Source organism: Leptonotus elevatus, chromosome 5, assembly GCF_054856555.1.
Source record: "Leptonotus elevatus isolate MCC_2025b chromosome 5, RoL_Lele_1.0, whole genome shotgun sequence".
In the NCBI taxonomy this organism is placed as follows: domain Eukaryota; kingdom Metazoa; phylum Chordata; class Actinopteri; order Syngnathiformes; family Syngnathidae; genus Leptonotus; species Leptonotus elevatus.
The window spans coordinates 3,737,751-3,765,535 of NC_141243.1; the positions used below are offsets into that span (position 1 = coordinate 3,737,751).

At 44.2% G+C, this 27,785-nt stretch overlaps 3 protein-coding genes across 5 annotated transcripts; 1 reads left to right on the top strand and 2 right to left on the bottom strand.

Annotated features, from left to right (window-relative positions):
• Positions 1-179: 179 nt before the first annotated feature.
• LOC147173384 (uncharacterized) lies at positions 180-14,151 on the bottom strand. 3 transcript variants are annotated; one of them, XM_086077120.1, is made up of 12 exons: positions 14,094-14,151; positions 13,773-13,887; positions 11,408-11,559; positions 10,773-10,924; positions 10,528-10,681; positions 9,533-9,686; positions 9,337-9,455; positions 8,701-9,109; positions 8,038-8,198; positions 1,489-1,561; positions 1,241-1,412; positions 180-1,122 (listed from the first exon to the last, which is right to left on the bottom strand). In XM_086077120.1, exons 3-12 carry the CDS (start codon positions 11,484-11,486, stop codon positions 670-672), a joined length of 1,926 nt encoding a protein of 641 aa, XP_085933246.1. In that variant the 5' UTR covers positions 11,487-11,559; positions 13,773-13,887; positions 14,094-14,151; the 3' UTR covers positions 180-669. The 3 variants fall into 3 exon arrangements, with proteins under 3 accessions (XP_085933246.1, XP_085933247.1, XP_085933248.1); XM_086077121.1 differs by lacking the exon at positions 14,094-14,151 and having other exon boundaries at positions 13,773-13,949; XM_086077122.1 differs by lacking the exons at positions 10,773-10,924; positions 11,408-11,559; positions 13,773-13,887; positions 14,094-14,151 and having other exon boundaries at positions 10,528-10,710.
• A 1,073-nt stretch (positions 14,152-15,224) lies between these two features.
• Positions 15,225-20,857, top strand: pmpca (peptidase, mitochondrial processing subunit alpha). The gene is made up of 13 exons (XM_086076889.1): positions 15,225-15,317; positions 15,791-15,993; positions 16,074-16,153; positions 16,294-16,376; positions 16,468-16,562; positions 16,647-16,747; positions 17,648-17,911; positions 17,996-18,088; positions 18,224-18,342; positions 19,115-19,205; positions 19,277-19,339; positions 19,419-19,563; positions 20,133-20,857. The coding sequence occupies exons 1-13, from the start codon at positions 15,271-15,273 to the stop codon at positions 20,300-20,302; spliced, it is 1,554 nt and encodes a 517-aa protein (XP_085933015.1). The 5' UTR covers positions 15,225-15,270; the 3' UTR covers positions 20,303-20,857.
• Positions 20,853-26,291, bottom strand: inpp5e (inositol polyphosphate-5-phosphatase E). Its single transcript, XM_086076887.1, has 9 exons — positions 25,224-26,291; positions 24,720-24,843; positions 24,539-24,636; positions 24,141-24,385; positions 23,875-23,982; positions 22,758-22,919; positions 22,491-22,606; positions 22,287-22,423; positions 20,853-22,170 (listed from the first exon to the last, which is right to left on the bottom strand). The coding sequence occupies exons 1-9, from the start codon at positions 25,925-25,927 to the stop codon at positions 22,044-22,046; spliced, it is 1,821 nt and encodes a 606-aa protein (XP_085933013.1). The 5' UTR covers positions 25,928-26,291; the 3' UTR covers positions 20,853-22,043.
• Positions 26,292-27,785: the final 1,494 nt, after the last annotated feature.

Consider the following 27,785-nt stretch of genomic DNA (forward strand, 5'->3'; position numbering starts at 1 on the left):
GAATCATATGGTAAAAATCTTTACGAAGAAATTAGTTGTTTTGTGGGTTATTCATTTGACGCAACTTTTGGGTTTTTTAAATTAATTAACTCATTCACTGCCATTGACGGCTATTGACGTCAAAAATTAATTTGAACTATTTCTATTAGTTTAACATTTTTTCCACTTTTGTTAACAAGAGTATGAAAACCTAGGAAAATAATGTATTGTACATTTAGAATGGATATAAAATTTATGATTAATTATTGAAGTCATGCGATTAATTACAATAAAAAATTAGGAGCGGCAGGCAATTAAAATCTTAATTAATTGCATGACTTTACGAGTTAACTCACGATTAATCACAAATGTGATATCTGTTCTAAATGTACAATAAAACAATTCTAGGTTTTCATACTCTTGTTAACAAAAGTGGAAAAAGTGTTAAACGAATACAAATAGCTCAAATGAATTTTTGACGTCTATAGCCGTCAATGGCAGTGAATGAGTTAATTAAAGTCTGGTCAAATTGATCCAAGTGGGGTCGCTCCCCTTTCAACCCATAATTGGGTTATTTTTTTAGTGTTGGTGGAGCCGTAAATGGATCAAAAATGTTTTAATTTAAATAATCGCTTATGATTGGATGAGGGCCTCCTTGGAAAAATGTCTCCCCTCCGGCTTTTTAAGAATTCATTTGTTCTGCTGGAGTCTGGCCTTGTCGTCCTCCTTCTTGTTCTCCGACGTAGAAGTGGCAACGCTCGTGCCCGCCGCCGCCGCCACGGCGGCGCCCCCCGCTGGGTAAAAACGAACGTCCACCGCCACGGTGGCGTGTCCCACCGAGACGTGGTGCGAGATCATCAGCGGGGTGCCCCCGTGCGACACGCTGAGGCTGTGGTGGACGGGGGCCGCCAGAGCCTCGGCCCCCCGCAGGGTGAGTGAGGACCGCAGGCCGGTATCGGGCGGGGAAGGCGAGGGCGAGGGTAAGGAGGACGGGGGAGGCAGGGTGTCCTGGCACAGGCTCCGGTTGTCTGCCGCCATGTTGGGCCACTCCTCTTCCGTCAACTGCAAACTGGGAGAATGGGGAGTACTGGGAGGAGCGTGGCCCTTCTCCTCGTCCTCAATCTCCTCCTCACTGTGATCAATCTAAGATCGGGAAGCAAAGTCTATCGTAGGTACGATTGCCTTCAAGGTATGTAAAAAAAAACAACCTCCGTGGTCTTACTGGTACTCAAGTACTTTTTCCACCCATGTTTTGTTCTACCTTTGTGTCCACGACAGGCTCGGGGTAGGTCTCCACGGTGACCGAGCGGGGGTCCTCGCATGTGGGCTCCATCTGCACCGTGACCAAACTCGGGCCCGGAGGTCTCGCTCGGGTGTCAGACGTGTTGGCGTTGTGTTCCGTCACCGCCAAGCACTCGTCGTCTTCGAAGGCCCTGCACACGCCGGTCGCAATGTGAGATTATCGCAATGCGTTTCGGGGACTTTGAGAGTCGATATGTTTCCCTGTACCGGTTCTCGTACGGCCGTCCTGCAGTGCCCCCCCGCTCCGCGTGACGCGCGGGGACGCCGAGGTTCCTCTGGGCTGTCGAAGAGAACAGGAAAAGTGTGCAGTAAGTCTTTGGGGAGGCTGCATTGGAAGGAATTCACAATCCTTCAAATGCTACCTTGTTTTTAGAAGGGTGGTAGTTGAGGGAAAAGAAGGCTGCACCTGAAGGACCTTCCATGTGTGACTGGGAGGAATATTATACGTGTCCTCCAGTAAAATAGAAAAAAAAAAAAAAGACTGCATTTGAAGGTCTTCCTTGGACGGTCAAGTCAGACCTTAAGGGTGTTTCGTTACCATAAATAAGAATAGGGCTGAATTTGAAGGCTAGCCATGTAGGACGGTTCTGGTGTAGCCTTAAAAAACAAATGACAATGGAAGGCTAAAATTGAAGGCCTTTCATATGTTTTTACGTCGGGAATAGTGGCGTGTTCTCCATTAAAGACAATAACGGCGTGTCCTGCAATGAGAAAAGAAGCTTGCATTTGAAGGTTTTCCAAGTGTGACCATATAGAATAGTAGCTGTGTTACCTTTCAAAAGTAAATGTCAAAAGACAGCAACATTTGAAGGCCTGCTCTATGTGACCACGTAGGAAAGTCGTGGTGTGACCTTGAATAAAATGGAAAAAAAAAAGCAGCGTGCATTTGAAGGAAGTCAAAAAGGTAGCTGTGCAGGATAGTAGCGCTGTTGCTTAAGAAGTAAATAACACCGCGAAATGAACAAAGAAAGGGAAAGTCCGACTTGGCAGGCTGCACCTGGTCTAACGGCTCTAGAGCGCCCCGTTGTTGTCGACTGTGAGTGCATATTTGTCACTGTGAGAAAGGCAGAAATGCAACAAGTTTTTTTTTTTTTAATAGTCTTTGTCGGTAGAGGTTGCAAATCCAGGTCCAGAAAGTAAAAAACCGTCGGGTTTTGCCTCAGGTGCTAGCTAGCTAGCTCCCTAAGCTAGCTCCCATGGTGCTCGTTTACCTGCATCAACCTGGATTTGCCACCTCTGCTTGCCAGCCAGCATGTGGACCGGGGCGTTTAGAGTGCCTCATGGTCACAACGTTGAGAAACTCTGCAACAACCCAGTGTGGGATACATTGCAGCCACCGAAGGCTTGAAGCAGATTAGACAAAGTCGCAAACCCTAACCTGTTTTTCAGATGCGAGCTGTTTGGTTGACAGTTAACAGTTGAGCATGTAATTTGAGTGCCTTCAGTGGACACGCCCACAGCACCCGAGTGCAGAGACAATGTCTTTCTTTCTTTCTTAGGATTGTGAAGCTTCATTTTATATACCTACCGATTTTCCTTTTAATCGTTCAAACTTCGGCAGACTTGCGAACAACACGTCTCGGCTTTACAAGACATTTATTTGACCTTGAAGGATCCACTGCTGCTGTCCTTCATGTCCACAATGGACAAGAATAAATACTCCCATCAATGAAATTGTTACAACACATTTTAATGCACTGATGATCACCGGTTGAACAAAGTTTCTCCTCGTTTCACAACTCATCTTTTTTCAACACAACTTTTTCCTGTTTGACTTTGTTCTTGCCCTTCGCGGCCTTGCCCTTGCCCGGCTTGACCTTAGCGGTCCTGTTCTTATCAGGCGTGGTCCTAACGGGCTTGTCCTTAGCGGGTTCTGCCTTCGGCTTTTCCGCTTCCTTCACCCCCACACACGCGTCGGACTTCTCGTAGCAAAGGAGGACGTCCATTCTGTTCTTTTTGCCGTGCACGAGTTCCGCGTAGAAGTCGTCGTAGTGGGAGTCGAAGAGTTTGTTGCAGGCGGCCGTCAGCTTCTCTTTGGGGAAACTCTTGCTGCCTTGCAGTCTGGTGCACACGTCGTTTTCGATGATGAGGTCGTCGGTTGCGATTCGCCGCTTTCGGGCCGAGGGCACTCGCAGGGCTTGCTGGAACTCTTTGGCCACCAGGAGGCAACTGTGGCAGTAGGTCTCGGGGTCGAAGCCGTCGGCGGCCACGGCGTCGGCGGCGCGAACGTGCAGGAGGACCCGAAGGCAGCCGCACAGCGCGAGAAGGAGCGTCGTCATGGCGCGAGACTGCGAAGCGGCCATGCTGGCTGATCGCAAGCACTTGTGAATGCGAATGCAGGGAAATCGCAAGCTGACAAGACAACAGATTCGTCAGGTTTTTCTGGTTACCGCTTAACTGTTCCTCGCATACCTTTCAGTGATGTTAACCCTTACGGACTGTCTCTTTTCCAAGCGCACATACTTACCTTCATGGTCAGCTTTACAAAGCCTTCAAATGCAGCCTTCTTTTGACATTTTTTACAGGATAGCCTACATTATGCCACTTCTTCCCTTTATAGCAATCCACAGAATACTTATTTTGGTTTTTTTATGGATACACCACTACTATCCTTCATGACCACCTTTACAATGCCTTCAGATGCAGCCTTCTTTGACATTTGTACAAGATAGCCTGCATTACGCCACTTCTTCCCTTTATAGCAATCCACAGAAGACTTATTTTGTTTTTTAGGGATACACCTCTACCATCCTTCATGACCACCTTAACAATGCCTTCAGATGCAGTCTTCTTTGACATTTTTACATGATAACCTACATTATGCCACTTTTCCCCCTTATAGCAATCCACAGAAGATTTATTTTATTTGTTTTTATGGATACACCACTACCATCCTTCATGACACCTTCACAATGCCTTCAGATGCAGCCTTCTTTGACATTTTTACAAGATAGTCTACATTATGCCACTTCTTCCCTTTATAGCAATCCACAGAAGACTTATTTTGTTTTTTAGGGATACACCACTACCATCCTTCATGACCACCTTAACAATGCCTTCAGATGCAGTCTTCTTTGACATTTTTACATGATAACCTACATTATGCCACTTTTCCCCCTTATAGCAATCCACAGAAGATTTATTTTATTTGTTTTTATGGATACACCACTACCATCCTTCATGACACCTTCACAATGCCTTCAGATGCAGCCTTCTTTGACATTTTTACAAGATAGTCTACATTATGCCACTTCTTCCCTTTATAGCAATCCACAGAAGACTTATTTTGTTTTTTAGGGATACACCACTACCATCCTTCATGACCACCTTTACAATGCCTTCAAATGCAGCCTTCTTTGACATTTTTGCTGGATATTTTATACCACTGCTGTCCTTCATTGCAACCCAGGGTTTAGAATACAACCTTTTTTGTTTCTTTCTTTTAAGAATGCACTCCAACGTCCTCCATGGCCGACCTTGGAAGACCTTCAATTTCAATCTTCTTTTGCCATATGTGCAGGATATGTTACGCCAACACTGCCCTTCATAGAGCCTTCTTTTGTTGTTGTTTTTAATTATACACCACTACTATCCTGCATGGCCATCTGAGGAATACCTTCAAATGCTGCCTTCTTTTGACATTTTTGCAGGATGCTTTACACCACTACTGTCCTTCATAGCCACCATTTGAATGTCTCATACATGGCATGCTTTTGTCATTTTTGTCATTTGTCAAGGACACGCCACTACTGTCCTTCATGACCTCACTTTGAAGGGCTTCAACTGTGCCCTTCTTTAGCCATATTTACAGGATACTTTATGCTAATACTGCCCTTCATATCCGCCGATTGAAGGCCTTCAAAGTGGGCCTTCTTTCTTGTTTCAAATAAAGGATCACCACTACTATCCTTCATGGCCATCGTAGGAATGCCTTCAAATGCAGCCTTCTTTTAATGTTTTTGCAGGATACTTGACACCACAACTGTCCTCCATAGCCACCTATCGCGGGCCTTAAAATATAATATTTTGGGGTTTTTTTTAAGAATACACTACCATTCTTCATGGTCTCATTGGAACGCCTTCAAATGTGGTCTTGTCTCTCTTTTTTCTGGAGTATTTAATGTTGCTATTGTTCATGGCCACACATAAAAAGCCTTCAAATACGTGTTTTTGTGGTTGTTCTTTTAAAGACACTTCACTACTATCCTTCATGGCCACCATTAGAATGCCTTCAAATACAACTTCCTTTTGATATTTTTGCAGGATACCTACTAATACTGCCATTCATAGCCACCAGTCAAAGGCATGCAAATAAGGCCTTGTTTTCCTTTTGTTTTTTAAGGATACACTACTACCATCCTTCATGGCCAACTTTAGAACGCCTTCAAATGCAACACACTTGATGTTTTTTTTTTCAGAATGCTTTAATGCACAAACTTCATCTCATCGACTGAGTAATAGAACATTAATGTAATGATAATCAACGGTTCAACAGAGGTTGCTCATTTTTCAAAACTCATCTTTTGGTGCAATCGAGGAATGTTGAGCAATGTTCACTACTTCTTCCTTGTTGTCCCTGAGGGAAGCATCAGTGCGCTCATCCACCAATTTGCTTTCGGTATCCCCAGAAGTCTCCTGTCCTTCGCCCTCGTCCTCTCCTGCTTCTTTTCCCACACCCACACACGCCGTAGACTTCTGATAGCAAAGGATGCTGTCCAGCAAATGCGGTCCGCGACTCAACAAAGCCAAATAGAAGTCCTCGTAGTGGGAATCGAAGAGTTTCACGCAGGCGGAGGCCAGCTCGTCTCCGCGGAAACCCTCGCAGGGAGGCAGCGCGTCGCACACCTTGCTGTCATGCATGAGTTCGTCGAGAGCCTGCCGACGTTTTCGAGGACGAGCAGCTTGCATCGTTTTCTCAATTTCTTTGGCTGCGAGTAGGCAACTTTGGCAGGAGATCTCGGGGTCGACGTCTACGGCGGCGTGAGCCGGCGGGAGGACCGAGCAGCTACACAGCACCAAAAGGACGACCTTCATTGTGCAAGACTGCAAAGCAACCATGTTGGCTGCCAACGACCAGACGCTGAATGCGAATGCCGGGAAGCGGCAGCTTGCAACGCAACATATTCGTCAGGTTATTCCGGTTTTCCGTGCACACCGCAGTCCCTTGCAGTGTTCACACCAACGCAGCTCTTCAAAGGTCTTAAAATGTGGCCTTCTTTTGTAATGGACTTTTTAAGGGTACACTGACACTATTCTTAATCGTCACCCATGGAATGCCTTCAAGTGCATCCTTCTTAAGACATTCTTCAAGGATACTTTAAACCAATACTCCCCCTAACAGTCACCCACTGAAAGTCTGAATGCAGCCATCTTTCTTTATTTCTTTTTAAGAATGCAATACCACTTTCCTTCATGGCCACCTTTTAAAGACCCTCAAATGTGGCTTTTTTTTTTTGTGCCATTTTTGCAGGATACTTTTCACGAATGAGGCCCTTCATGAAAATCCATTTGTTTTTTGTTTTTTTGTTTTAAGGATACACAACTACTGTACATCATGGCTACCACTTGATTGCCTTCAAATCCAGCCTTCTTTTGACATTTCTGGCAGAAATAGCCACCCAGTGAAGTCCTTTAAACCGTCTTTTTTTTTTTTAAGGGTCACATCACTACTGTCCTTCATGGTCACACTTGAAAGGTCTTCAAATGCAAACTTTTTATGCGATACTTTAGAGCGCTCATGTCCTTCATAGCCCACCACTTAAGTCCTTACGGAGAATACGGTCTTTTTTGTGCTTTTTGGGGGGGGGGGAGATAGATTCACTACTGTCCTTCATGCCCACACATGGAATGCCTTCAAAAGTGGCCTTCTTTTGACATTCTTGTAGGATACCCAGTGTGGGCCTTCAAACATCTTTTTTTGTAGGCTCTTTTCTTAAATATCTTTTGTATCTTTTTTTTGTAGGCTGTTTTATTTTATTTTATATACACTACTGCGATACTTGGTGGCCACCCATGGAATCCTTCAAATACAGCCTCTTTTGACAGTTCTGAAGGATACTTTAAAATCCTTTCAGCCCTAGCGCCCCCAATTGGGTCCTCTCTCTGACTTTGAAGAATTGTGTGAAACAATGCACTAATCATGAAAGAATATAATGATACACATTCAATTCCCTTTATTATGACACAAGATTTATTCAAATAGACCTTGTGGTTTCAGAGATTTCCCGTTTTTATTTTGGGTAATGTAATTTTTGAGCAAATGCATGAAAAATATCTTAGGGCTTAAAAGGCTACAGTGCTCTGCCCTTCATAGCCATACACTGAAGTCCTTTAAATATGTCCTACTTTTGTCAGTTATTTTTTTAACCTGCTATTGTCCTTCCTGGCCACACATTGAAGACCATCAAATATGGCCTCCTTTAATCATTTATTGGAGGACACACCATTCTTTTGATTCATGCCCACCCTTGGAATGCCTTCAAATGCAGCCTTTGTCCCTTTTTGCTTTTCATAGTCACCCACTGAATGCCTTTAAATACAGTTTTCCTTTGTTGCGTATATTTTTGGCCACACTTGGCCCGCATTCAAATGTGGCCTTCACTTCTCATTTACTGAAGGACACACTCTCATGAGCGAACCTGGTCACTGTACCTTTTTCCCGGGACCAAAAGGTACCACAACTGGACCCGCCCCATCCACTTACTTTCCTTAACCAACCTTAAAGATAAAGTCATCCAAATTTCTGTAGTTCCCGACCTGCACGTCCGGTGAGCGCCGGCTCGTTCTTCTGTACCACGGAGTAGAAGGCCACGGTGATGAAGATGAAGGCCAGAGACACGCCCACGCCCACCACGATGGGCACGTCGTGTTTCTCCAAGACGGGCAGCCAAGAAGGCGACTCCGGAGTCACCCTGGATCTGGAAAGGCAAGCAAAGAAGGCAAGCGTCAGTTGGGAAAGCGGCGCAATGCTGCAATGCGTCCAGCAGATGGCGCAAAAATGACAAGCGAAGCAGGCTTGAACTCTCCCTTTTAAATCCTTAACCTTGAAACTCAAACGTTACTTTGAAATCCTTAAATAGGCTTGAAACCCCAACTCAACCGTAATTTGAAATTCCCCTATTCTGGAATCCCAGATTTCAAACCCTACTTTGAAAGCCTAATCCTGCCTGTAAACTCGATTTTGACACCGTGACTTTTGTTTGAAACCATAACCCCGGCTTCAAAACCTCCTCCTGCCTTGAAGTCATCAACAAAAAGGTTTCAAACTTGGGTTATGTTTTTAAGTTAGGTACTCGTGTTTGGGTTAGGGTTTCAAAACGCCATTTCAAGCCAGGGATGGGGTTTCAAATTAGGGTTCCAAGGCGAGATTATGGTTTATCGGCACCTTGATCCCATTGATGCTCTGCCGTGTCCACCTACCGAGGGTTATTGCTGGTGGTAGGCGACTGCGACGCATTCCTCTGCTCGTCTTCAGCCTTAGACGTTTGATTCTGCCGGCTTCCATTTCGCCCACCGGAAGCATCGGGCCCATGGACTTCGGCGGGTTCCGGAGTAGGGGGACGGCGGGTGCGAACGGAAGGGGGCCTTTGGAGAGAGTTTTCGATCTGGACCGGAGAAGATTCGGTCGCTCGGATGTGAGGTGGGTGCGTTGATGCTCGCGTGGCGGGACGATTGTCCGTTTGGGGTTCGGGCTGCTGAGGAAGCTCCAGTTGGAAGTTGGGGTACGGGGGTGGCGGCAGCATGGGCGGCTGCACCTGAGTCACCAAAGGCTCGCCCGCGGGGACGCTCGTGGGCCGGAGTTGCGGGGGGACAGACGAGGACAGCAAGCCTGAAAGTAGTCATGAGAGAGGCTCAAATGCTGCAAACTCTTAAATTCAAGTTCAAGTAAACCCAACCATAGCTTTAAACATTAGTTTGAAACTGTAACTCTTGTTTCAAACCCTAATACAGGCTTAAAACTCGAACAAAAGGTATAGATTGTTTTTAAATAATTGTTAACTCTAACTTTTCTTTCTTTGCAGGTTAAAACTTGCTCGACAGAATACCAGCTCGTACCCGCGACGGCGAGCGTGACCGCGCCTTGACTGCGACCGAGCTCGTTGGCGGCGGCGCACACGTATGTTCCTTCGTCGTAGCTGCGCGCCGACTCGATGTGGAGCGTGGCGTTCCTCGCGCTGTGAGAAAAATCCCATTCAAATCGGAAAAAAATTGACTCAAAACCGCCGCACGGTGACGACTGCAATCGACTCACCCCGACGTCATCTGAGCCCCCGTCTGCTTGGAGCGTCCTCTCTTCAGCCAGCTGATGGTCGGCGGGGGCTCGCCCGACGCCTCGCAGTGCAGCGACGCTCGGCCCCCCAAGGACACCGTTAAGGCGGGGGGGCGCAAGGTCACCGAAGGGGCGGCTAGACCAGGAAATGAGCATTAGAAGTCCCCTCCTGCTTCCGGAGTAGGGTTTCAAGACAGGATTGGGATTTCAAGTCATCGGTTCAAATTAGGGTTTCAAACCCGGGTTACAGTTTCACGTGAAGGTCTCTAGCGTTTGTGTTTCAAAGTAGGGTTTCAAACCTCAGTTAGAGATCAAACAGAGTTTCAAGCAAAGGTTAGGGTTTTAAGGTAGAATGTCAACCCAGAGTTAAAGTTTCAAATCTCAGATAGAGACTTAATATCATGATTTAAAGATGGAGAGTCAAGCCAAGGTTAAGGTTTCAAATTAAGGTTTCAAAATTCAGCTTGTGACTCAAATTAGATTTTCAAGACAGGATTCGGGTTTCAATCCAGGATTAGGGTTTCAAGTCAGGGTGTCAAGCAAAGGTTAGGGTTTCAAATAAGAGTTTCAAGCCTGGATTAATGTTCAAATTAGGGTTTCAAACCTCCCTTAGAGACTCAAATGAGGGTTTCAAAGAAGGGTTAACGTTTCAAATTAGGGTTTGAAAATTGTTTAGGTTTTCAAGGTATGGTGTAAATCCAGGTTTGGGGTTTCGAACCTCAGTTAGGAACTCAAATCATGGTTTCAAGCAGGGTTAAGGTTTCAAACAATGTTTAGTGTTGTAAAACAGGGTTTCAACATGGTTATGATTTCAAGCCTACAAACCAGGGTTAAGGATTCAAATCCTGGTTTTTAAGCCAGGTTTGAGGTTTATAAGGTTTTAATTGATGAATTGATTTTTTATTTTTTTTGTTCTATGTCTTGTCTTCCTAATCCAAAGCACCGGAAAGTCGGCATCGTGCAAGCGTGTTGAGTACCGAGCACGGTGAGCTTGGCCGGCCTGCTCTTCCTGCTGATGTTGAGCGAAGGGTTGACGGTGCGGCACACGTACGTGCCGCCATCCGCCACGCTCACGTTGACCAGATGAAGCGTTCCCGACGTCTTCTTCTCACGCCCGCCACCGTATTCCCCCTGAAAAGGGACGAAAGGAAACACACAAAGGCTCAACAGCTTCCTCGTAGAAATCAACTTCCTGCTTGTTATGCGGTCAGACATGCAGTACCTGGCTTTGCCTCCCTGTGGTGACAACGTTGCCATCTTTGATCCACAGGATGGCGGCGGGGGACGAGCTTTCGCCGGACACGCAGCGGAAGGAGGCCTCCTCTCCTTCTTTCACCGTCTGATCCCGCGGACCGAAGAACACCTCCTCCAAACCTGACCAATCACCAAGCATAGGGAACACGTGGACATAAAATAGTGTGTAGTGCACTCGAACCCCCCACTTTGTATAGTAGCTATCAAAATCTGAAAATCAATAAACAGACTGGTCACGTGTCCGGCCTGCGCTGCTCTGATCATAGATAAAGATTTGACAGTCGACTTGAGCAGGCTTAAAAAGCGCACCGATGTGGCGGCCATGTTGGCAGGGGCGACAGTCCCATTCTAAGTTAATGGAAAGCATGGCTGTTAGCTTAGCATCGGCAGAAGCACAAAGCTCAAAGGGGCGTGTCATATGATACAGGCTAACGGAAATTAGCATGGATATTACAATAGTTAATCAACTTAAACGACTACTACTTTAACACGCGTGGCGCAGCGTCACATACAAACAGCCGACAAAAAAATATCCACAAGCAAATAATGCTGCATTCTTTCTGTTTTGTGGGAACAACAATGAACCGCGTTGAGCGAACTCACCCAGCTGGGACGAGACGGTCAGACTGGTCAGGACGACAAAGCACAGGCCGGGAATCATCTGTGGAGGGCAGATGCGCATCCTACTGCAGAACTCCGCCGTCAGGAAACCGCCAGCCAGCTTCAGCCATTGTAGGCAGGATGAAAATCAGGTGCTGTCGTGAGGTCAAAAGTCAATAAGCAACAAACCATATCGACTAATATATCATTTTAAAGGGCTCAATAAACACTTCCTAGATCTGCGATTCGTTTTTTTCACATGATGAGGTAATGAACCAAAAATGCATTTGGGCTCAAAAATTCATCCATCCATCCTTCTCCATTCGTCCTCTTTGCTGCGTGAATGAGGCCAACCACTTTATCGAGTGCGCTGCGCCCTCAATGGAAATGACATGAAACGAGGTTGCCGAGCTTTGTACCGGCAACATCAACATCTTCTCTTTCGCCGGCGTCTGATCCTATAGGCTTTCATGGCGCTCTCGCTCGCCGTGTCCATGTAAGGGATGGAGCACACTTTTTTTTTTTTTGCCTTATGTAATGTCACATTAGCATGACACTGAAGAAGGCACAGTTTTGATCTCGCTCAGGGGAGCTTCATTTGAAAATGAATGGGTTAGGGTGGGGAGGTGTGAAGCTGGAAGAGATGGATGAGTGGGTGAAGGCATGGGTACGTTGGTGAATTGGTGAATGGGGAGGATGGATGGATGATGAATTCAATGATGGGTGGAGGTTGAATGATGGAGGGATGTACAGTTGGGGAAAGGATGGATAGATGGATGGATGATGGGTGGTAAAATGGAAAGATGGATCGATGATGGATGGATGGGGAAATGATGGCTGGATTGATGGATGAATGGACAGATGAATGAATGGATGGATAATTGATGGATGGATGGATGATTAATTCAATGATGGGTGGAGGATGAATGGATGGATGGATGATGGATGGATGTACAGATGAATGAATGGATGGATAATTGATGGATGGATGGATGATTAATTCAATGAAGGATGGATGGATGGATGATTAATTCAATGATGGGTGGAGGATGAATGGATGGATTGAATGATGGAGGGATGTACAGTTGGGGAAAGGATGGGTGGATGGATGGATATATGGATGGGTGGTAAAATGGGAAGATGGATGGATGATGGGTGGATGATTGAGCCAATGATGGATGGATGGATTGAATGGTGGATGGCTGGGAACATGATGCATAGAAATAGATTATAGATGGACGGATGGACAGATGAATGAATGGATGAATGCATAGACAGATGTATGGATGGATGGATAAATGATTCAATAATGGATGGATGGAGGGATGGATGGATTGAATGATGGAGGGATGGGGAAAGGATGGAGGGATGGATGGATGGACGGAGGCATAGATGGATGGGTGGAAGAATGGAAAGATGGATGGATGATGGATGGGGAAATTGATAGATTATAGATGGACGAATGTACATATGAATGAATGGATGGATGAATGGATAGATGGATGGATGGGTGGATGATGGGTGGATGATTGAGCCAATGATGGATGGATGGATGGAAGAATAGAAAGATGGATGGATGATGATGAATGGGGAAATGATGGATAGATTTTTGATGGATGAATAGACAGATGATGGATGGATGATTGATTTAATGATGGATGGATTGAATGGTGGATGGCTGGGAACATGATGCATAGAAATAGATTATAGATGGACGGATGGACAGATGAATGAATGGATAATTGATGGATGGATGAATGCATAGACAGATGTACTGATGGATGGATAAATGATTCAATAATGGATGGATGGAGGGATGGATGGATTGAATGATGGAGGGATGGGGAAAGGATGGAGAGATGGATGGATGGATGGAGGCATAGATGGATGGGTGGAAGAATAGAAAGATGGATGGATGATGGATGGGCAAAGGATGGCTGGATGCATGATTGGGTGAAAGCATTAGTAAGTCAACAAACGGATGAGTGAGTGACCCATCGATGCAATAAGTGCCCGGAGCAGAAAAGCTGAACAGACGATTCGATGAACGTGAGGGCGAATGCACAACATTGTGGGGCCTCGCACAAAAGACGTTGCTTCACAAGACAAGACAGCATTGTTGGTCTTGAGTCATCTCGCCGGGTGGCTGCTAGCTTAACGCTAAGTGCGCGTGGGTGTCCATTTGTATGACTCACAACACATCATTTACACTTGTTAGCATGTCAATAACATCTCTACTTGCTAATTGGAAATCCTCCACCTGCACACTTAACTATATTGACTGCAGCATCTCCCATTCTCGGGATCGACCATGGTAATAATACACACGATACACAATATGCACACACATTCGTAGTCCAATACTTGCCAAGTACTGAAGTCTTTGCATGTGTGGTCTTTGTGGACCCGCGGTGTCGACCTGCTGTGTACGGACCCACTGTCCTCTTGATGCACTCGGTCATTGAGAGGGTGCCGATAAACAGCTGACACACACGCGCGCACACACACACACACGCACACGCACATGAGTGTTCTTTCAAGCCAACAGCTGTAATGCTGAAGCACAAAAAAAAGAAGCCCCCCTTTGTAAGCGCTTCTTTTATGCACCTAGACATGCAAAAAAAAAAAAAAAAAAAGACAGAAACCTCAAATTGTTCTTGGAGTGTTGACACATAAAATGAATACATACCTGTTGACCCGATTCGTCTACCTTCTTATATACCCATCTACCTAAACATCCATCTGTTAATACTAACCAACTAACCTGCAGTACCTACCCATCTAACTAACCTAACCTATGCCAAGCTACCCCATCTACTTAATTACCCACCCTCAGATTGCGATCTATAATGGCGCTCATTAGTTGAAGTGCACTTTGCACGAAAAGTAGGTTAACGATCATGGAGGCTTAATGAGGGTTAATGGCCCTGATATTGGCGCCTCGCACCAGCGACACACATCGATTTGATTCAATTAGACTCATCTCTGTTTGTGTCTCCATAAGCTTTGTCACTTTTATAGCCAGCATGAGATGCTAAATGTATATATATAAATATTTTTGGGGGAAGAAGTGTGTTTCTCTTGCCATACTTGCCTCCCACTGCCTTGCATATGGAAATGTCCGCCGGCGCGCTCAGCATAATGGCATGGAAATTGAAAGTACAAATGCGGCCATTTATAGTCATGCTGGCCCAGCACTGATTTTAATTAAAAGCGGACAAAGGTAGAATGTCACACGCTCGCTCGGGTTGAGGACGACATCAAACAACCTCAGCGCAGGCAAAGGAGCTGCTGCAGCGTCCATACCATATTCGGCTACAATATTAGGAACCACAGCAAACTACAACCAACATGGTGTTGAAAAAAAGCATTATTATCCCGTGAATTAAATTTTTGTTGATGCAAATTTTGTTTTGTATCTCATTGGTACATGTGTTCCTGATGGCGGGTAAGATGTCATCCAGAAATGTATTATATTTTCCAGAAAAGTTGTAAATTATAAATCGGCTCTGAATCGTTTTTATTTTATACAGATAGTAAAACAACAACAACATTAAATTAATAAAAAAATATACAGTATATATAAATACTTAACACAACTACATGTATGTATGAGTTGATTCATTTTACAATGAATCTTGAAATAATATAACAAATTTTTTGTTTACTTATAATTTATCCGTTAGAAAATTAAACATAATTTTTTTGTTTTTTATTTTATTATTACTAATCAATAAAGAAAATTTGTAATTGTTTAGGAATGTATTTAATTTATTATTCGAAACGTCATAAATTAAGAATTGTCATAACGGAAGTACTTACTAAACCTCCTCCGGGTCAAAGCACCGTCTTTCGGGGAAGTCAAGATGGCGGCTCACATGTCCCGGTGTCGAACCTGGAATCGTGTTCAACGGTAACAGACTACGTTGTTTAAAAGCCTAAACGCCAACTAAACGTGGCCGCGTTACAGATAAATGCGTGACACGGCACGATTTGTGTAGCGATTGAGTTGTCGTGGTCTGACTTGGGTGCCGTGCAGCATTTGTGATCGCGTAGCGTGAGCTTCGAAAGTTAGCATGATGCTAATTTCCAGTTGTCTGTGTCGCTATGATCTTATATTGCTTTTTAACGTTTATAAATGTCGAGAATGCATATTTAAATTTAGAACAGTAACTGTCAAAGTCTGCTGGGGGATAAATTATCAATATTTAGTGCCCTGATAATTCAGTATATTGTATTTCATAAAAGGGATAAATATAGGGAATTAAAAAATTTAAAATGTGTAATTGCATGAATCAAGTTTTAATAGGGGAATATTGAGAGTAGTAATTCCCGTGAAGAAAAAAAAGCTGGTTATCATAATTCTGTGTCATATTTCCTACATAGGTTTGGCATAGCGGCATACAGAAAGTACAGCAGCGGTGGAGGCTACCCCAACATCTCGCTGTGTTCGCCACTGCCCGGCATCCCCAAGCCCGTGTTTGCGTCCGTGGATGGCCAAGAAAAATACGAAACCAAGATCACCACGTTAGAAAACGGACTCAAGGTTGCCTCGCAAAACAAGTTTGGGCAATTCTGCACCGTTGGAAGTAAGTGGCCACTGTCAAATGCTAATCATGTGTTTATAGTGCCTCATTTTAACTAAACAATGCCCCCCCCCCCCCCCTAGTATTAGTCAACTCTGGAACCAGACATGAAGCAAAGTACCCCAGCGGAATAGCACACTTCTTGGAAAAACTTGCCTTTTCTGTAAGTACTTTGTTTTATTGTTGGCAAGACACTTTTATTGTTGTTGTTTTTTTTAAATAAATTGTCATGTGGTGTGACTAATGTTTACTCTTTTTGGCCGTTGTCGTCATCGTCTTATCTGACTGCGGCCATCTTTGTAGTCCACAGCTCAGTACGGGAGTAAGGATGAGATTCTGCTCACGCTGGAGCAACATGGAGGGATTTGTGACTGCCAAACATCCAGGTATCGTCACCAATAATACGCCAACTCTTCAGCATGTTTAGTATTTAAAAAAAAAAATTGCTGCGATATTAACATTGTCGTTTGTGTTCAGGGACACCACGATGTATGCGGTGTCGGCCGAGGTGAAGGGCGTGGACACGGTGGTGAGCCTCCTGGCCGACGCCGTCCTGCAGCCTCGCCTGCTGGGTGAGTCGGCCGCCTCGTAAGATCTCGGCCAACCGGGGGGGGCCACGGCGGCGGCGTTTCTGACCGCGCGTCTTTTGCGTCTAGACGAGGAGATTGAGATGACCAGGATGGCGGTTCGGTTCGAGCTGGAGGACCTGAACATGCGGCCGGACCCCGAGCCGTTACTCACAGAGATGATTCACGCCGTGAGTCAAATGTTTGTTCTGTTAACGGAGCAATACAAGTTTTTACGGGTGTATGTTTTTTGTTTTTGTTTTTTAAAGTTTTTTTGTGTGTGTGATTTTTTTTTTTTTTTTTGTATATGTTTGTTGGTTTCTGTGGCCGCGTTTTTGTTAGTGTCTGTTTGAGTTTTGTGCAATTGTTTTGCTTTCTGTGGGGGCTTTTTTTTGTATGTTTTTGTTGGTTTCTGTTTTTTCTGTTTTGTTTTTGTTGTTGTTCCTTTGTGGGGTTTTTGTGGCTTTCTGTTTGTTTTGTGATTTTTCATTTTTGTTTTAGGTTGCGGGTTTTTGTGTTGGTTACTGTTGTATTTGGGGGGGGGGGGGCTGCTTTTTTTGTGTGTTTTTATTTTTCTGTTTGGATTTATGTTTTCGTGTGATTTAAAACAAAAAAAAGTTTTGGGATTCATTTTGGTGTGATTGTATTTTTTTTTTTTTTTTTTAGTTGTGCTTTTGTATTGAGTTTTTGTGTTTATTTTGGTATTGTTGTTTTCCCCCCTTCTTTTTTGTTGTTGCATGTTTTATGTTTTAGAGTATCATTACTGCCTTTATAACAGAATTTATACATTATCATACAGTAAAGCCACAGGGTTTGTTCAAGGTCACAAATGGTGGCCGCCCACCGTTTTTGAACATATCCAAAATTTCTTGACGACAAGAAAAAACTGCCCGCAACCATTGAAACTGTTGGCGAACGTCTTTGCAACCTTGAACAAACCCTGAGCAAAAAACAACAACATTTGTTACCTTTGCTGCTCAGTGGGCTATACAGGTTTAAAAAAAAAAAAAAACCTGTATCACAAGCCTTATTTGTGACTGTTGTCAGTGCGCAGTGCCCTCAGGTGTAATGTTGTGCGCATGCGGTCATAGGCGGCGTACCGAGGCAACACGGTGGGACTTCCGCGTTTCTGCCCGCCAGACAACGTGGATCAAATCGACAAGGCGATGCTGCACGGCTACCTGTCGGGCTACTACCGGCCCGAGCGCATGGTCCTGGCCGGCGTGGGCGTGGAGCACGAGCTCCTGGTGGCGTGCGCTCGCCGCTACCTGCTGGGCGTTCGGCCCGTGTGGGGCGACGTCGCGCCGGCCCCCGTCGACCGCTCCGTGGCGCAGTACACGGGAGGTATTGTCAAGGTGACTCGCGTTGCACTTCCTCACTTGCTGGACAATTTGGGGGGGGGGTGAAATTAATAATAATAATAATAATGAATGTTTCAGATGGAAAAGGACATGTCAGACGTGAGTCTCGGACCGACGCCGATACCTGAACTGACACACATCATGATCGGACTGGAGACCTGCTCCTACCTGGTGCTGCCACCTTACTTTCGTCATTACTATGACATTTTATTTATTATTATTATTATTATTATTTTTGTATTTAGGGAGCTTATATGTGCGTTTTTTTAACGTGCGTGTGTACACGTTGCGCGTGTGTCTGTGCAGGAGGACGACTTCATTCCGTTGGCGGTGCTCAATATGATGATGGGCGGCGGCGGTTCTTTCTCGGCGGGAGGACCCGGCAAAGGCATGTTCACGCGCCTTTACCTCAATGTCCTCAACAGGTAAAACAAACTGTGATTATTATTTTTATTTTTTTATTTTAAATGTTTATTTTTTGTTTTAATTATTTTTATTTTCTTATTATTTTATTTTTATTAATTTTTTTGGGTGTTCATTGTTTTTTGTGTGTTTGTTGTGTGCTTGTTTATATTTAGTGTTTTTGTTGGTTGTATTTATTCGTATTTTTTTGGGGGGGTGGGTTGTTGTTTTGTGTTTGTGCTTCATTGTTTTTTCTTAATTTCTTTTCTTTTGTGTTCTTCATTGGTGCCTGTTTTTTTTGTGTGTTTTGTGTTTGTGTAATTGATTTTATTCGTAGTGCTTGTTTATTACAGTGTTCCCTCGTTTTTCACCGGGGTTAGGTTTTTGAAAAATACCCACAATAATTGAAATCAGCAACGTAGTTAGCTTTAACTTTTTTACATTTATTATAAATGTTTTTAGGCTCTAAAACCCCTCACCCTTTACACTTTTTTTATCGAGGCATTTACATTTTCTCACATTTCTCTTGTTTAAACCTTCATAATTTTTAAAAAATAGTTACTTAAAATGCATGCAAAATTGCACAAAAAAATAATCCGCGATACAGTGAGGCCGCAAAAAGTGAACAGCGTTATAGCGGGGGAACACTGTATTTTGATTACCGATCGTCACTTGTCTCTATTGCTTGATAACCACGATATGTTGTGCCCTAGCATGGGCGCACTCCATCTTAAAATTATTTTCATGTTAATTTTGCGTGTATTTTGTGTTGTGATTGTTGCGCGCTTCCTTAAGGCATCACTGGATGTACAACGCCACGTCGTACCACCACAGCTACGAGGACAGCGGCCTGCTGTGCATCCACGCCAGCGCGGACCCCCGACAGGTTGCCACCGACTTCCCGACAATGTCGCAGAAGGAACCCGTTCCGTTCATGCTCGTGACTTCTACCCGCAGGTTCGCGAAATGGTGGAGATCATAACGCGGGAGTTCATTCAGATGGCGGCAACGGCAGGAGAGGTCGGAGCACGGAACGGCTTGGACTCAAGTGTTTTTAAAGAAATAATCATTTACATGGTTTTATTTTGGGGGAGTTTAGATGGAGTTGGAGCGTGCCAAGACGCAGCTCAAGTCCATGCTGATGATGAACCTGGAGGCCCGGCCCGTTATTTTCGAGGACGTCGGCCGTCAGGTGCTGTCCACGGGCAAGAGGAAGCTGCCGCATGAGCTCTGCGCGCTTATAAGTGAGTACAAGAGTGTGGGGGGGATTATGTCTGTTCCTTGTTAAAAGTAAAACCAATCAAAAATGAGGGGGAAAAATCTATACAACTTAAAAAAAAAATCTCACAAAATAATGGGGGGAAAAATACTATCTAAAAAATTCTGGCAGTGAATTTCTATAGGTTACTCTGTATTGTTGGTTAAAATGTTTTCATTAAAAGTAAATGAAAAGACAAATATATATTTTTTAATATAAGAAAAAAATCAGCTAAAAATTAATTTCAAAATTTATTAAAACAATTTTAATCTGAGAAAAAGTACAGAATTAAAAAATCAGTAATAACTATAAAAAATTGAAATATTAAACTAATTCTATATAAATTACTAAAGGAAAATACATTTAATTAATATATCTGCAATAAATACACAAACACTTCTATTTTTGTTAATAAGAAAAAAAGTAATAAATAAAATAAAGTGTAATACCAAGAAGAAGAAAAAACGTTAAATATGAAAAAATATATGAAACAAAGAGGGAGAAAAAAATCATTTTGCTCCTGCATGATTAGTTAAGTTTTTTTTTTTTTTGTAGGTGAGGTGAAGGCGGACGACATCAAGCGAGTGACGGCCAAGATGCTGCGCAGCAAGCCGGCCGTGGCGGCGCTGGGAGACCTGACGGAGCTGCCGTCCTACGAGCACATCCAGGCCGCCCTGTCCAGCAAAGACGGACGGCTGCCGCGCACCTACCGCCTCTTCCGATAAAGGAAACAAAATGTAAATAAGCCAAACGGACACTCACACTGAACTCTCCGGGTGCGCACTATTACCTGGAGTCGACAGTAAGTTACTTGTAATACAAGCTAGTATTTATTCTTTGTCTGTGCTTCACGTGGAGGTGGCCCAAAAAATAGTCAACGAAAAAACCCGTCACGCAAGTAAATGAAAGTCTCCACTGCCTCTCGTCGCACAAATAAGGAAGAACGGATTGGATCGGAACGGAATGGCTACTTGTGAGTTTAGGTCTTTAAACTTTATGAAATTAATCAAAAGTATTTAAAAAAAATGTAAAATACACTGCTGGATTGGCTTAACTGAGGCTATGCAGAAGGTTATAGCGCCCCCTAGCGCCAGTGTTGTGCCATCCATGTGCATAATCAACATAAGCACCGACGATATGGAGAATATGGTGGAAAATGTGTGTATGGACAAAGAACACTTTGTATGGCTGTATAATGGACATCTCAGGCAAGATGTCGCCTTTTTATCGTTGACTGAAACGCGGACATCAACTGTTCAATAAAAGCAACTTTTTCTCCATTGAGACATAAAAAAAAAATCTTTATTATCGTGCTTCTGTAGAAAATGAGATCCTGAGGAGATTCAAACAGGCACTTTTTACTTTTTTCATGGAAATGAAAGACCATTAAGGGTTTCACTACATGGACAAGTGAAAACAATCGTTAAAATAAAGGCAGGGGTTCTCAAGCTTTTCGGGTTCAGAGGAGGAAACCAAGGATCACATAGATAGCAACAATATAAGAATAAAGTTGTTGTTTTTTTTCAACAAAGACGTATTTTGTCTGGAATCAAATTTTAAATCTTAGTTGAATAAAATATTTTTCCAAGATTTGAAATTGTAAGTTTATGATCAAGTGAATTGCTTCGCAGAAACATAATATATCCTCATCTCTTTATCAAAAACAAAGATGTATTTTGTAATTCTCATGCGATAGTCAAATCATCTTTCTCCATTGAAATGAATGAAAATCCTATTAATCCCTCCCCACCCTAAACAAGCATTTTTCTGTTTTTTTAATAGCTGTCAATCTTATGTATAAAAATTGAATAATAAGATAATTAAATAGTAAATAAGTCATATAAGTGAAATTTAAAAATATCGTAATGTTATGGCCTTTATTCTCCCAAAAATAAATTAGATTACATTCTTGAAATACACCTTTTGTTCTTTAAAAAAAATTAAATAAAAGGCCGCTGGTCTCCACATCATTAGCCTAATAGCTTAATTAGCATGATGGCATTTTAAACAAAAATATGAATTATGAACAAAACATTGGACTGTTTTTGTTATTGACTATTATTATTTTGTCCTTTAGTATTTGTTTAACTTTACAACAGAGAGCAAAATTGTTGGTGGGACTTATGTCGTTATACATTAATGAGTAAAAACAATCATTTGCAGACCTCCATTTTGAGAACCCCTGATATAAGGCATCTGGTTAGAACCACACATACAATCCTTGAAATGGAAAGATGAAAATGTAGCAGCTGCTCATGATGATAAACAAAAAAAAAAAACTTAAAAAAATCTGTTCTTTGCAATGGCATCTAGAAAACATGCTTTAGTCATGCGTTAGTTGCTCTAAATTTGTCCCAAAGGCATGACATTAATACTGACGTCCAATTATGGGTTCGTCGAGGTTCCCGCCCTCGAGTGATCCCCGCTCTGACCAGTAGATGGCGCTGAGGTACCGTCGTTTTGCGTTCACGAGATGGCGCACACGCTGCTTTGGTTCTTCATGGCCTCCCTCATCTTCAGCTCCCTGCTGATCCTCCTCTTGATGCCCTCCAGGTACAGACTGCGGTCAAACTGACCCGCTCCCAACGGAATGCTGGAAAAACACGGACGTGCGTACGTTCGCTCACTACAAACGAGCAGTTGACCAAATCTGGATTTGGGATTTGAAATGGTCCACTCCAGATCAGAAAGTGCCATAACGGTGCTCACGTGTCTCGGCCCGCCTTCAATTTGACGTGGTAGATGCCGATGACCGGCCGGTGGTCCGAGGTCTTGATGCTGGAGCAGCTGGAGTATTTGAGCACGTGGATGTCGTCTGCGTACCTGGTCCGGAACACGATCCTGTCCTGGGGAAGCACACAAACGCGGGTTTTTTGGGTGTTGTTGGAGTGGATGGCGGTGGCCGCTTCTTACAGTGTACGATGGCGTCCTCTGTTTGGCGCTGGTGTCGTACACATCGCTTCCAATGTCAAACTTGTACGTGGGCAGGAAGTGGATGTTGGCCTCCTGGAAGCCTTTGAAGATAGAACCTGGAAAACACAAGACCATTTGTGTTTAATTTCATTCTGTGGCAACAAATCTTAAAAAAAAAAAAAAAAAAAAGTCTCTCCATCACCCAACTTATCTCGGTACCTCCCATAACCTATCAACCCGCCACAAGAGAATCCCATAACAATCTACCGTCTTTCATCTCCTTGGCGAGCTGGTCGTGCTCCATCAGGGCGTCCATGTCGTCCCCGGACGTGCTCTTGATGATGCTCTCCACGCCGGCCCGCTCGTGGCCCAGGCGGAAGTTGAAGTCCCCGAACCAAAAGACCTGGTCGAACCTCGTGGTGACGTCAGCTGCGTGACACGCAGACAAAAGCACACATCTGAAGTGTTAAAAAAAAAGGAAGAAGGAAGAAACTACCGATTTAAATTGTATGACTTTGCCTTGAAATAATTGAAGTCGCTTTTACTTCAGTGTTATGTTGCAGCACCCCCTAGAGGACGGTAAGGGAACATGCACATTCCTCATGACTAACTGATGATGTAAAAGCAAACTTTTGATTCATTCTGAAAATGGAGAAATGGGCCAATGATGCCAAAATTATAAGAATTATTATTATGGATTATTACTATTATATATTGTAAGTATGAAAGTACAAATTCTATGGGGAAAATATAATTCAGCACCTTGATTAAATGTTATCATTTATAAATTTCACTTTAACTCATTTCAACTACCTTTTCATTTAAAACAATTGATGTTAATACCTGTACAAATTTTGGATCCATTATTTAGAATAATCAATAAAAAAATTCAATGAGCTAAATGAATAAAACACCAAGAATAGCAAAAATCCACATACAATCGCCACAAGATGGCGGCAAAGCACTACAAGAAAGACTTGGCCCAGCTCTCAAAGCAAACATGGTGAAGCAGTGTTTATCTGTTATGCTGCACACAAATTAAATAAGTTGCCAACTGAAGTGAAACCTGCCGCAAGTATTAATGTTCTCGAATCCAGGTTAAAAACGATGCTTTTTCCTCCCATACCTTCGACTGAAGCATTATTTAAAATCAATTTCAAGCACAAATAGGCAACTTTTTCAGCAAGTTCCAAAAAGAAAGGTGAATTAGCAAGTAGCAAATATGCCCTGTTGGTCTTGGGGGACAAAATTGGACTTTGTTCCTATGATATTACGTTTGTTTTATTGGTGCAGTGGTCCCTTTTTTTACGTGACACGGCATCATTTAATTGCAATTTTGCAGACACCCAAACTACGGCCCCCGGTTTGAGAACCCGTTCCTTACATGACGTGGATCGGTACGGGTTGGTATCCGGGAGTCCCTTGGGGAGCGCCAACGCCTCCACGATCTTGTTGTAGTCCAAAATCCTCTCGTACACTTTGGCATCTCCGGCTGGAAGACATTTTTGTTAAAAACGCCTCAGCATAAAGTTTAAACCGTCCGTTTTCTATACCGCTACAATTTGCAGCCTTCAAATGCACGTTTTTTTTTTATTTATTTTTTTAGATGTGACAAAATGGCGTCTTCTGAAGTCTGCCTTTGATGCTTACAGGTGAAGTGTGACGTGATGAAGAGGAAGGACGTGCCGAAGAAGGTGAAGGCCACGGCCACGGCCCCTTTGGTCTTGATCTGCGAGATGATCCTGGTGGTGACGGTGGCGTGCTCCACCTCCGAGCAGAACCAGATCAGGTCCCGGCGGATGAAGGCGCTGAGGTACAGGACGCCGTGCGACGCCGCGTACAGCATGACGTAATGCGGACCCAGACACTCTTGGAGGCGCGTCTCCCACTCCCTCCTACACACACACACACACACACACACACACACACACACACACACACACACACACACACACACACACACACACACACACACACACACACACACACACACACACGTGTACATAAGTGTGACGCACAAAGCAAGTGAATAGATCGTAGCTAAGTACCTGTCAGGACATCCTTCCTGCACTCCGATAACGTAAAAGTCTTGTGCATATTCCGAGTCGGTCGGAAGGAGGAGGTCGTCGAGGTTGGACGGCAGGCCCTGGAGGACATACGAACATAAAACACAAAACAAGGACAGTAGCGCTCACGCCAATGTACCGTCGTCGAGAATCGGCGTCATACCTTCTCCCCCTGCATGTTCCACGTGACCACGTAGACTCCGAGCCTGCGGTCGGGGAAGTAGCGCTTGAGCTCCTCCACTCCCAGCAGGGCGCCGCTGCCCAGTCCTCCGCCTTCCAAAAAGCTCCTGAAAAACACCACATTCACGTCACTTCTTTGTTTACAACCTTAAAACATGCTAAAACATGTTCGCCGTCTAGTGGTGTTTGGTGGTATTACAATTTAAAAATACACTGTGCCTCTCCAGTTTACACTCTTCATGGGACATAAGGACCAGGCTGGCCCGTAGATAGGGAAAATTTGCATATAATTGACACAGATTGAAATCTATTGGTGTGGGCGACTATTAATCGTTTTTAGAAAGCTCTAAAAATTCTTCAAAACAATGTAACTAAATCTCCAATAGGTACACTCCAAAAAATTAAATAAATACATTTCAATGATATTATTAAATTCACAAGGTACCAAGAACATGTATTTGTTCTTCCCACTATTGATCCTGCGTACCTGCTCCTGACTTCTTGAGGTTTGATGGGGCTCAACACGCTACTTGTGGACCTCATGGAGTTGACGGACAGGCAATCAGAACCCGCGTCGCTCTCGCTCAGGTTTCTATGCAGCAGCCTCTCGACGCTCCTCCTGGCGACGTAATCTGAGCAATCCTTGTCAATCCGATTAGCGGCCTTGAGCGCGGTCGACACGAAGTTGTGCCGCAGGGCTGGCAGCGGCGCCGAGGTGTGCTTCACCGGCGACAGGCGCACCCTGGAGGACCGCAGCCGGACCTCCGGGCAGTCGCTGCGCGGCTCGGCGGCCGGGCTGCCCTCGCACTCGGACAGGCTGCTGCCCCTCTTACGGAAACCCCCGGAAGGAGCCACGTTGTGCTCGCCGGTGGTCGAACCCACTTCCTTGAGGGAGTCCGTGGATGAGCCTAGCGGGTCGCTCAGGCTCTCCTGGCTGGATCTCAGCCTCCGGGCTCGGACGCTCTCCTCCGGCATTTTGTTGCCCTTCCACTTGCTGGGCAGCGAGGGCGGCCGAGGCTGGTACGGGCTGTCCCCCGCCGCGTTCCGCGCAGCCTGCTGCAGTTTGAGGGCGTTGTTGAATTCCTTGCACATTTTGCGGTCCACGGAGGGGGCCTTCGGCGCTCGACCGTCTGTGGCGATCGGAGCCGGGCTGTGGTTGCCCGGCCTCGCGCCGTCTCCGTTCTCCGTCATCCTTGGCTCGCTTCCACGCTGATTTGTAAAATGTCGGCCAGTTTCATCCTCTCACTCGAAACAAATAGAACATAAATGCATTATTTGAGGATAAATCTGTCGCTAACGACACTCGGCCGGACAGCAATGCGGCTAAGCTATCAAGGTCCTCGTTAAATCAGTAATCGCCGTATAAACACAGTATATACAATCTCGTCGGCATCAAATACATTCTCGGTGTCGTTTATCTGCCAATAAAATAAATTAAATGAGACATTTACAGCCCCGTTTAGCGTCGTTATATCCCCCCCTGGAGCGTCTAGATTACAAATAGCAACAAGTAGCCGCGTGATTTCCTTAGCAACGTTTGACAACAACTACTTCGTTGCCAAGAGGAATTGGCAAACGTTGCCAGCGAGGCGCCGCACTGCCCCGGCATGGTCGGCGGGGGAAGTACATGCAATTTCCCCACACATTGACAGTCAGTTTACTACAGTTTTACGGCCAGAAACCCTGATTTGAAACCCTAATCCCCGTTTGAAAACAAAACCTATACTTGAAACATTAACTAAATCCCCAACCCTAACCTGAAACCCTAATCATTCTTAAAAACGCTAACCTTGGCCTTCTTGAAAACCTAAACCTGTCTTTAAATGTAGCCCTGACTTGGAGCCTTAATCTTGTATTGAAACACTAACTAACTATGATGGAAACTCTATCTAGAAAGACCATATTGAAACCCTCGCCTTGTCTTGAAACCCTAATTTGAAACCCCAACACTTTGCTTAAATGCTAACCTTGGATTATAATCCATAAACTCATTTTGAAACCCTAACTGAGATTTTAGACCCATATAACCCTACTTTAACACTCTAACGCTGGCTCACAAGGAATAGGGTTTGGAGGTAGGGTTTTCAATAACATTTTAGGGATACAATTTTTGGTCATAGTAGTGTTTAGGCCTCGATTAGGGTTACTGGACTAGACTATCAAGTAGAACTGTTTTAGAATCGATTATCATATCAATTATTGCATTGAATAATCAAGTATTGGGTGGATTGATCCCCCCCCCCCCCCCCCCCCCAGCCTTAATATCAAGATAGGGTTTTTAAGCCTTGATGAAAGTTTCTACTGCAGTTATGATTAAAGCCAGGGTGCATATTTCAAAGTAGGATTTTCAAAAAAGGGTTCGGGTTTTAAAACAGGGTTGTGGTTCCAAAGCATGATTTCAAATCATGTTTAGGGTTTAATGCCCGGGATACGGTTTTCAAGAAACTGCAGACTTAAAGCAATGCTAAAAGGATTCTATAGAAATCCATGCATATTGAGGCACTGCTCTGCATTAAATATAAAAGACGGCGCATAGTGTCTCTATCCAATAAAGTAATTGGACTCTTCCAATCATGTAATTAGTCAAATTGCTTATCTTAGATGCTTTTACGGCCTGTGACGTGACGCTACAGTAAAAGTATGAAAACCAAAAGTAATGTTCTACTTCCCACCCCGTGTGCCAGTGAGTGACGTCTCGGAGGAGCGTATTATTAGAAACACATCTTTCCTCTCCTCCTCCTCGCCTTTTCTTTATCTTTCCTCCTCCAGAGGACGCGGATGCTGGGGGGGGGGGGGGGAATCGATGCCCCGATATGAGACGGGGTCCTTAATGAGGATCAGAAACATCTTCATAAAGACCCCTAATCCAGCACTTAATCCCTCGTTACACAATCATCTGCATTCAGCGGGAGGCCTCGTTGTTCAATCCCTCCGTCCGTCTTTGTCTTGACTCGTCTTTGTCATTAAGGCTTTTTTTTTCATGGGCTCTCATTACACTTTCAGATTGGGTGCAAATTGTGCTTTTGTGTGCACTCCTGCCCTATCTCAA

Excerpts from the sequence above, each read along its gene's own strand:
- LOC147173384 (XM_086077120.1), bottom strand. The coding sequence starts at position 11,486 with ATGCGCATCTGCCCTCCACAGATGATTCCCGGCCTGTGCTTTGTCGTC. Across the intron at positions 9,687-10,527 it reads GGCCAAGCTCACCGTGCTCG|CCGCCCCTTCGGTGACCTTG; the intron begins GTACTCAACACG and ends TTCCTGGTCTAG. Across the intron at positions 8,199-8,700 it reads ACCACCAGCAATAACCCTCG|ATCCAGGGTGACTCCGGAGT; the intron begins GTAGGTGGACAC and ends TTGCCTTTCCAG.
- pmpca (XM_086076889.1), top strand. The coding sequence starts at position 15,271 with ATGGCGGCTCACATGTCCCGGTGTCGAACCTGGAATCGTGTTCAACG. Across the intron at positions 15,994-16,073 it reads GCAATTCTGCACCGTTGGAA|TATTAGTCAACTCTGGAACC; the intron begins GTAAGTGGCCAC and ends CCCCCCCCCTAG. Across the intron at positions 16,377-16,467 it reads TGTGACTGCCAAACATCCAG|GGACACCACGATGTATGCGG; the intron begins GTATCGTCACCA and ends GTTTGTGTTCAG.
- inpp5e (XM_086076887.1), bottom strand. The coding sequence starts at position 25,927 with ATGACGGAGAACGGAGACGGCGCGAGGCCGGGCAACCACAGCCCGGCT. Across the intron at positions 24,844-25,223 it reads CCTCAAGAAGTCAGGAGCAG|GAGCTTTTTGGAAGGCGGAG; the intron begins GTACGCAGGATC and ends GGTGTTTTTCAG. Across the intron at positions 22,171-22,286 it reads TTGAAGGCGGGCCGAGACAC|CATTCCGTTGGGAGCGGGTC; the intron begins GTGAGCACCGTT and ends GTGTTTTTCCAG.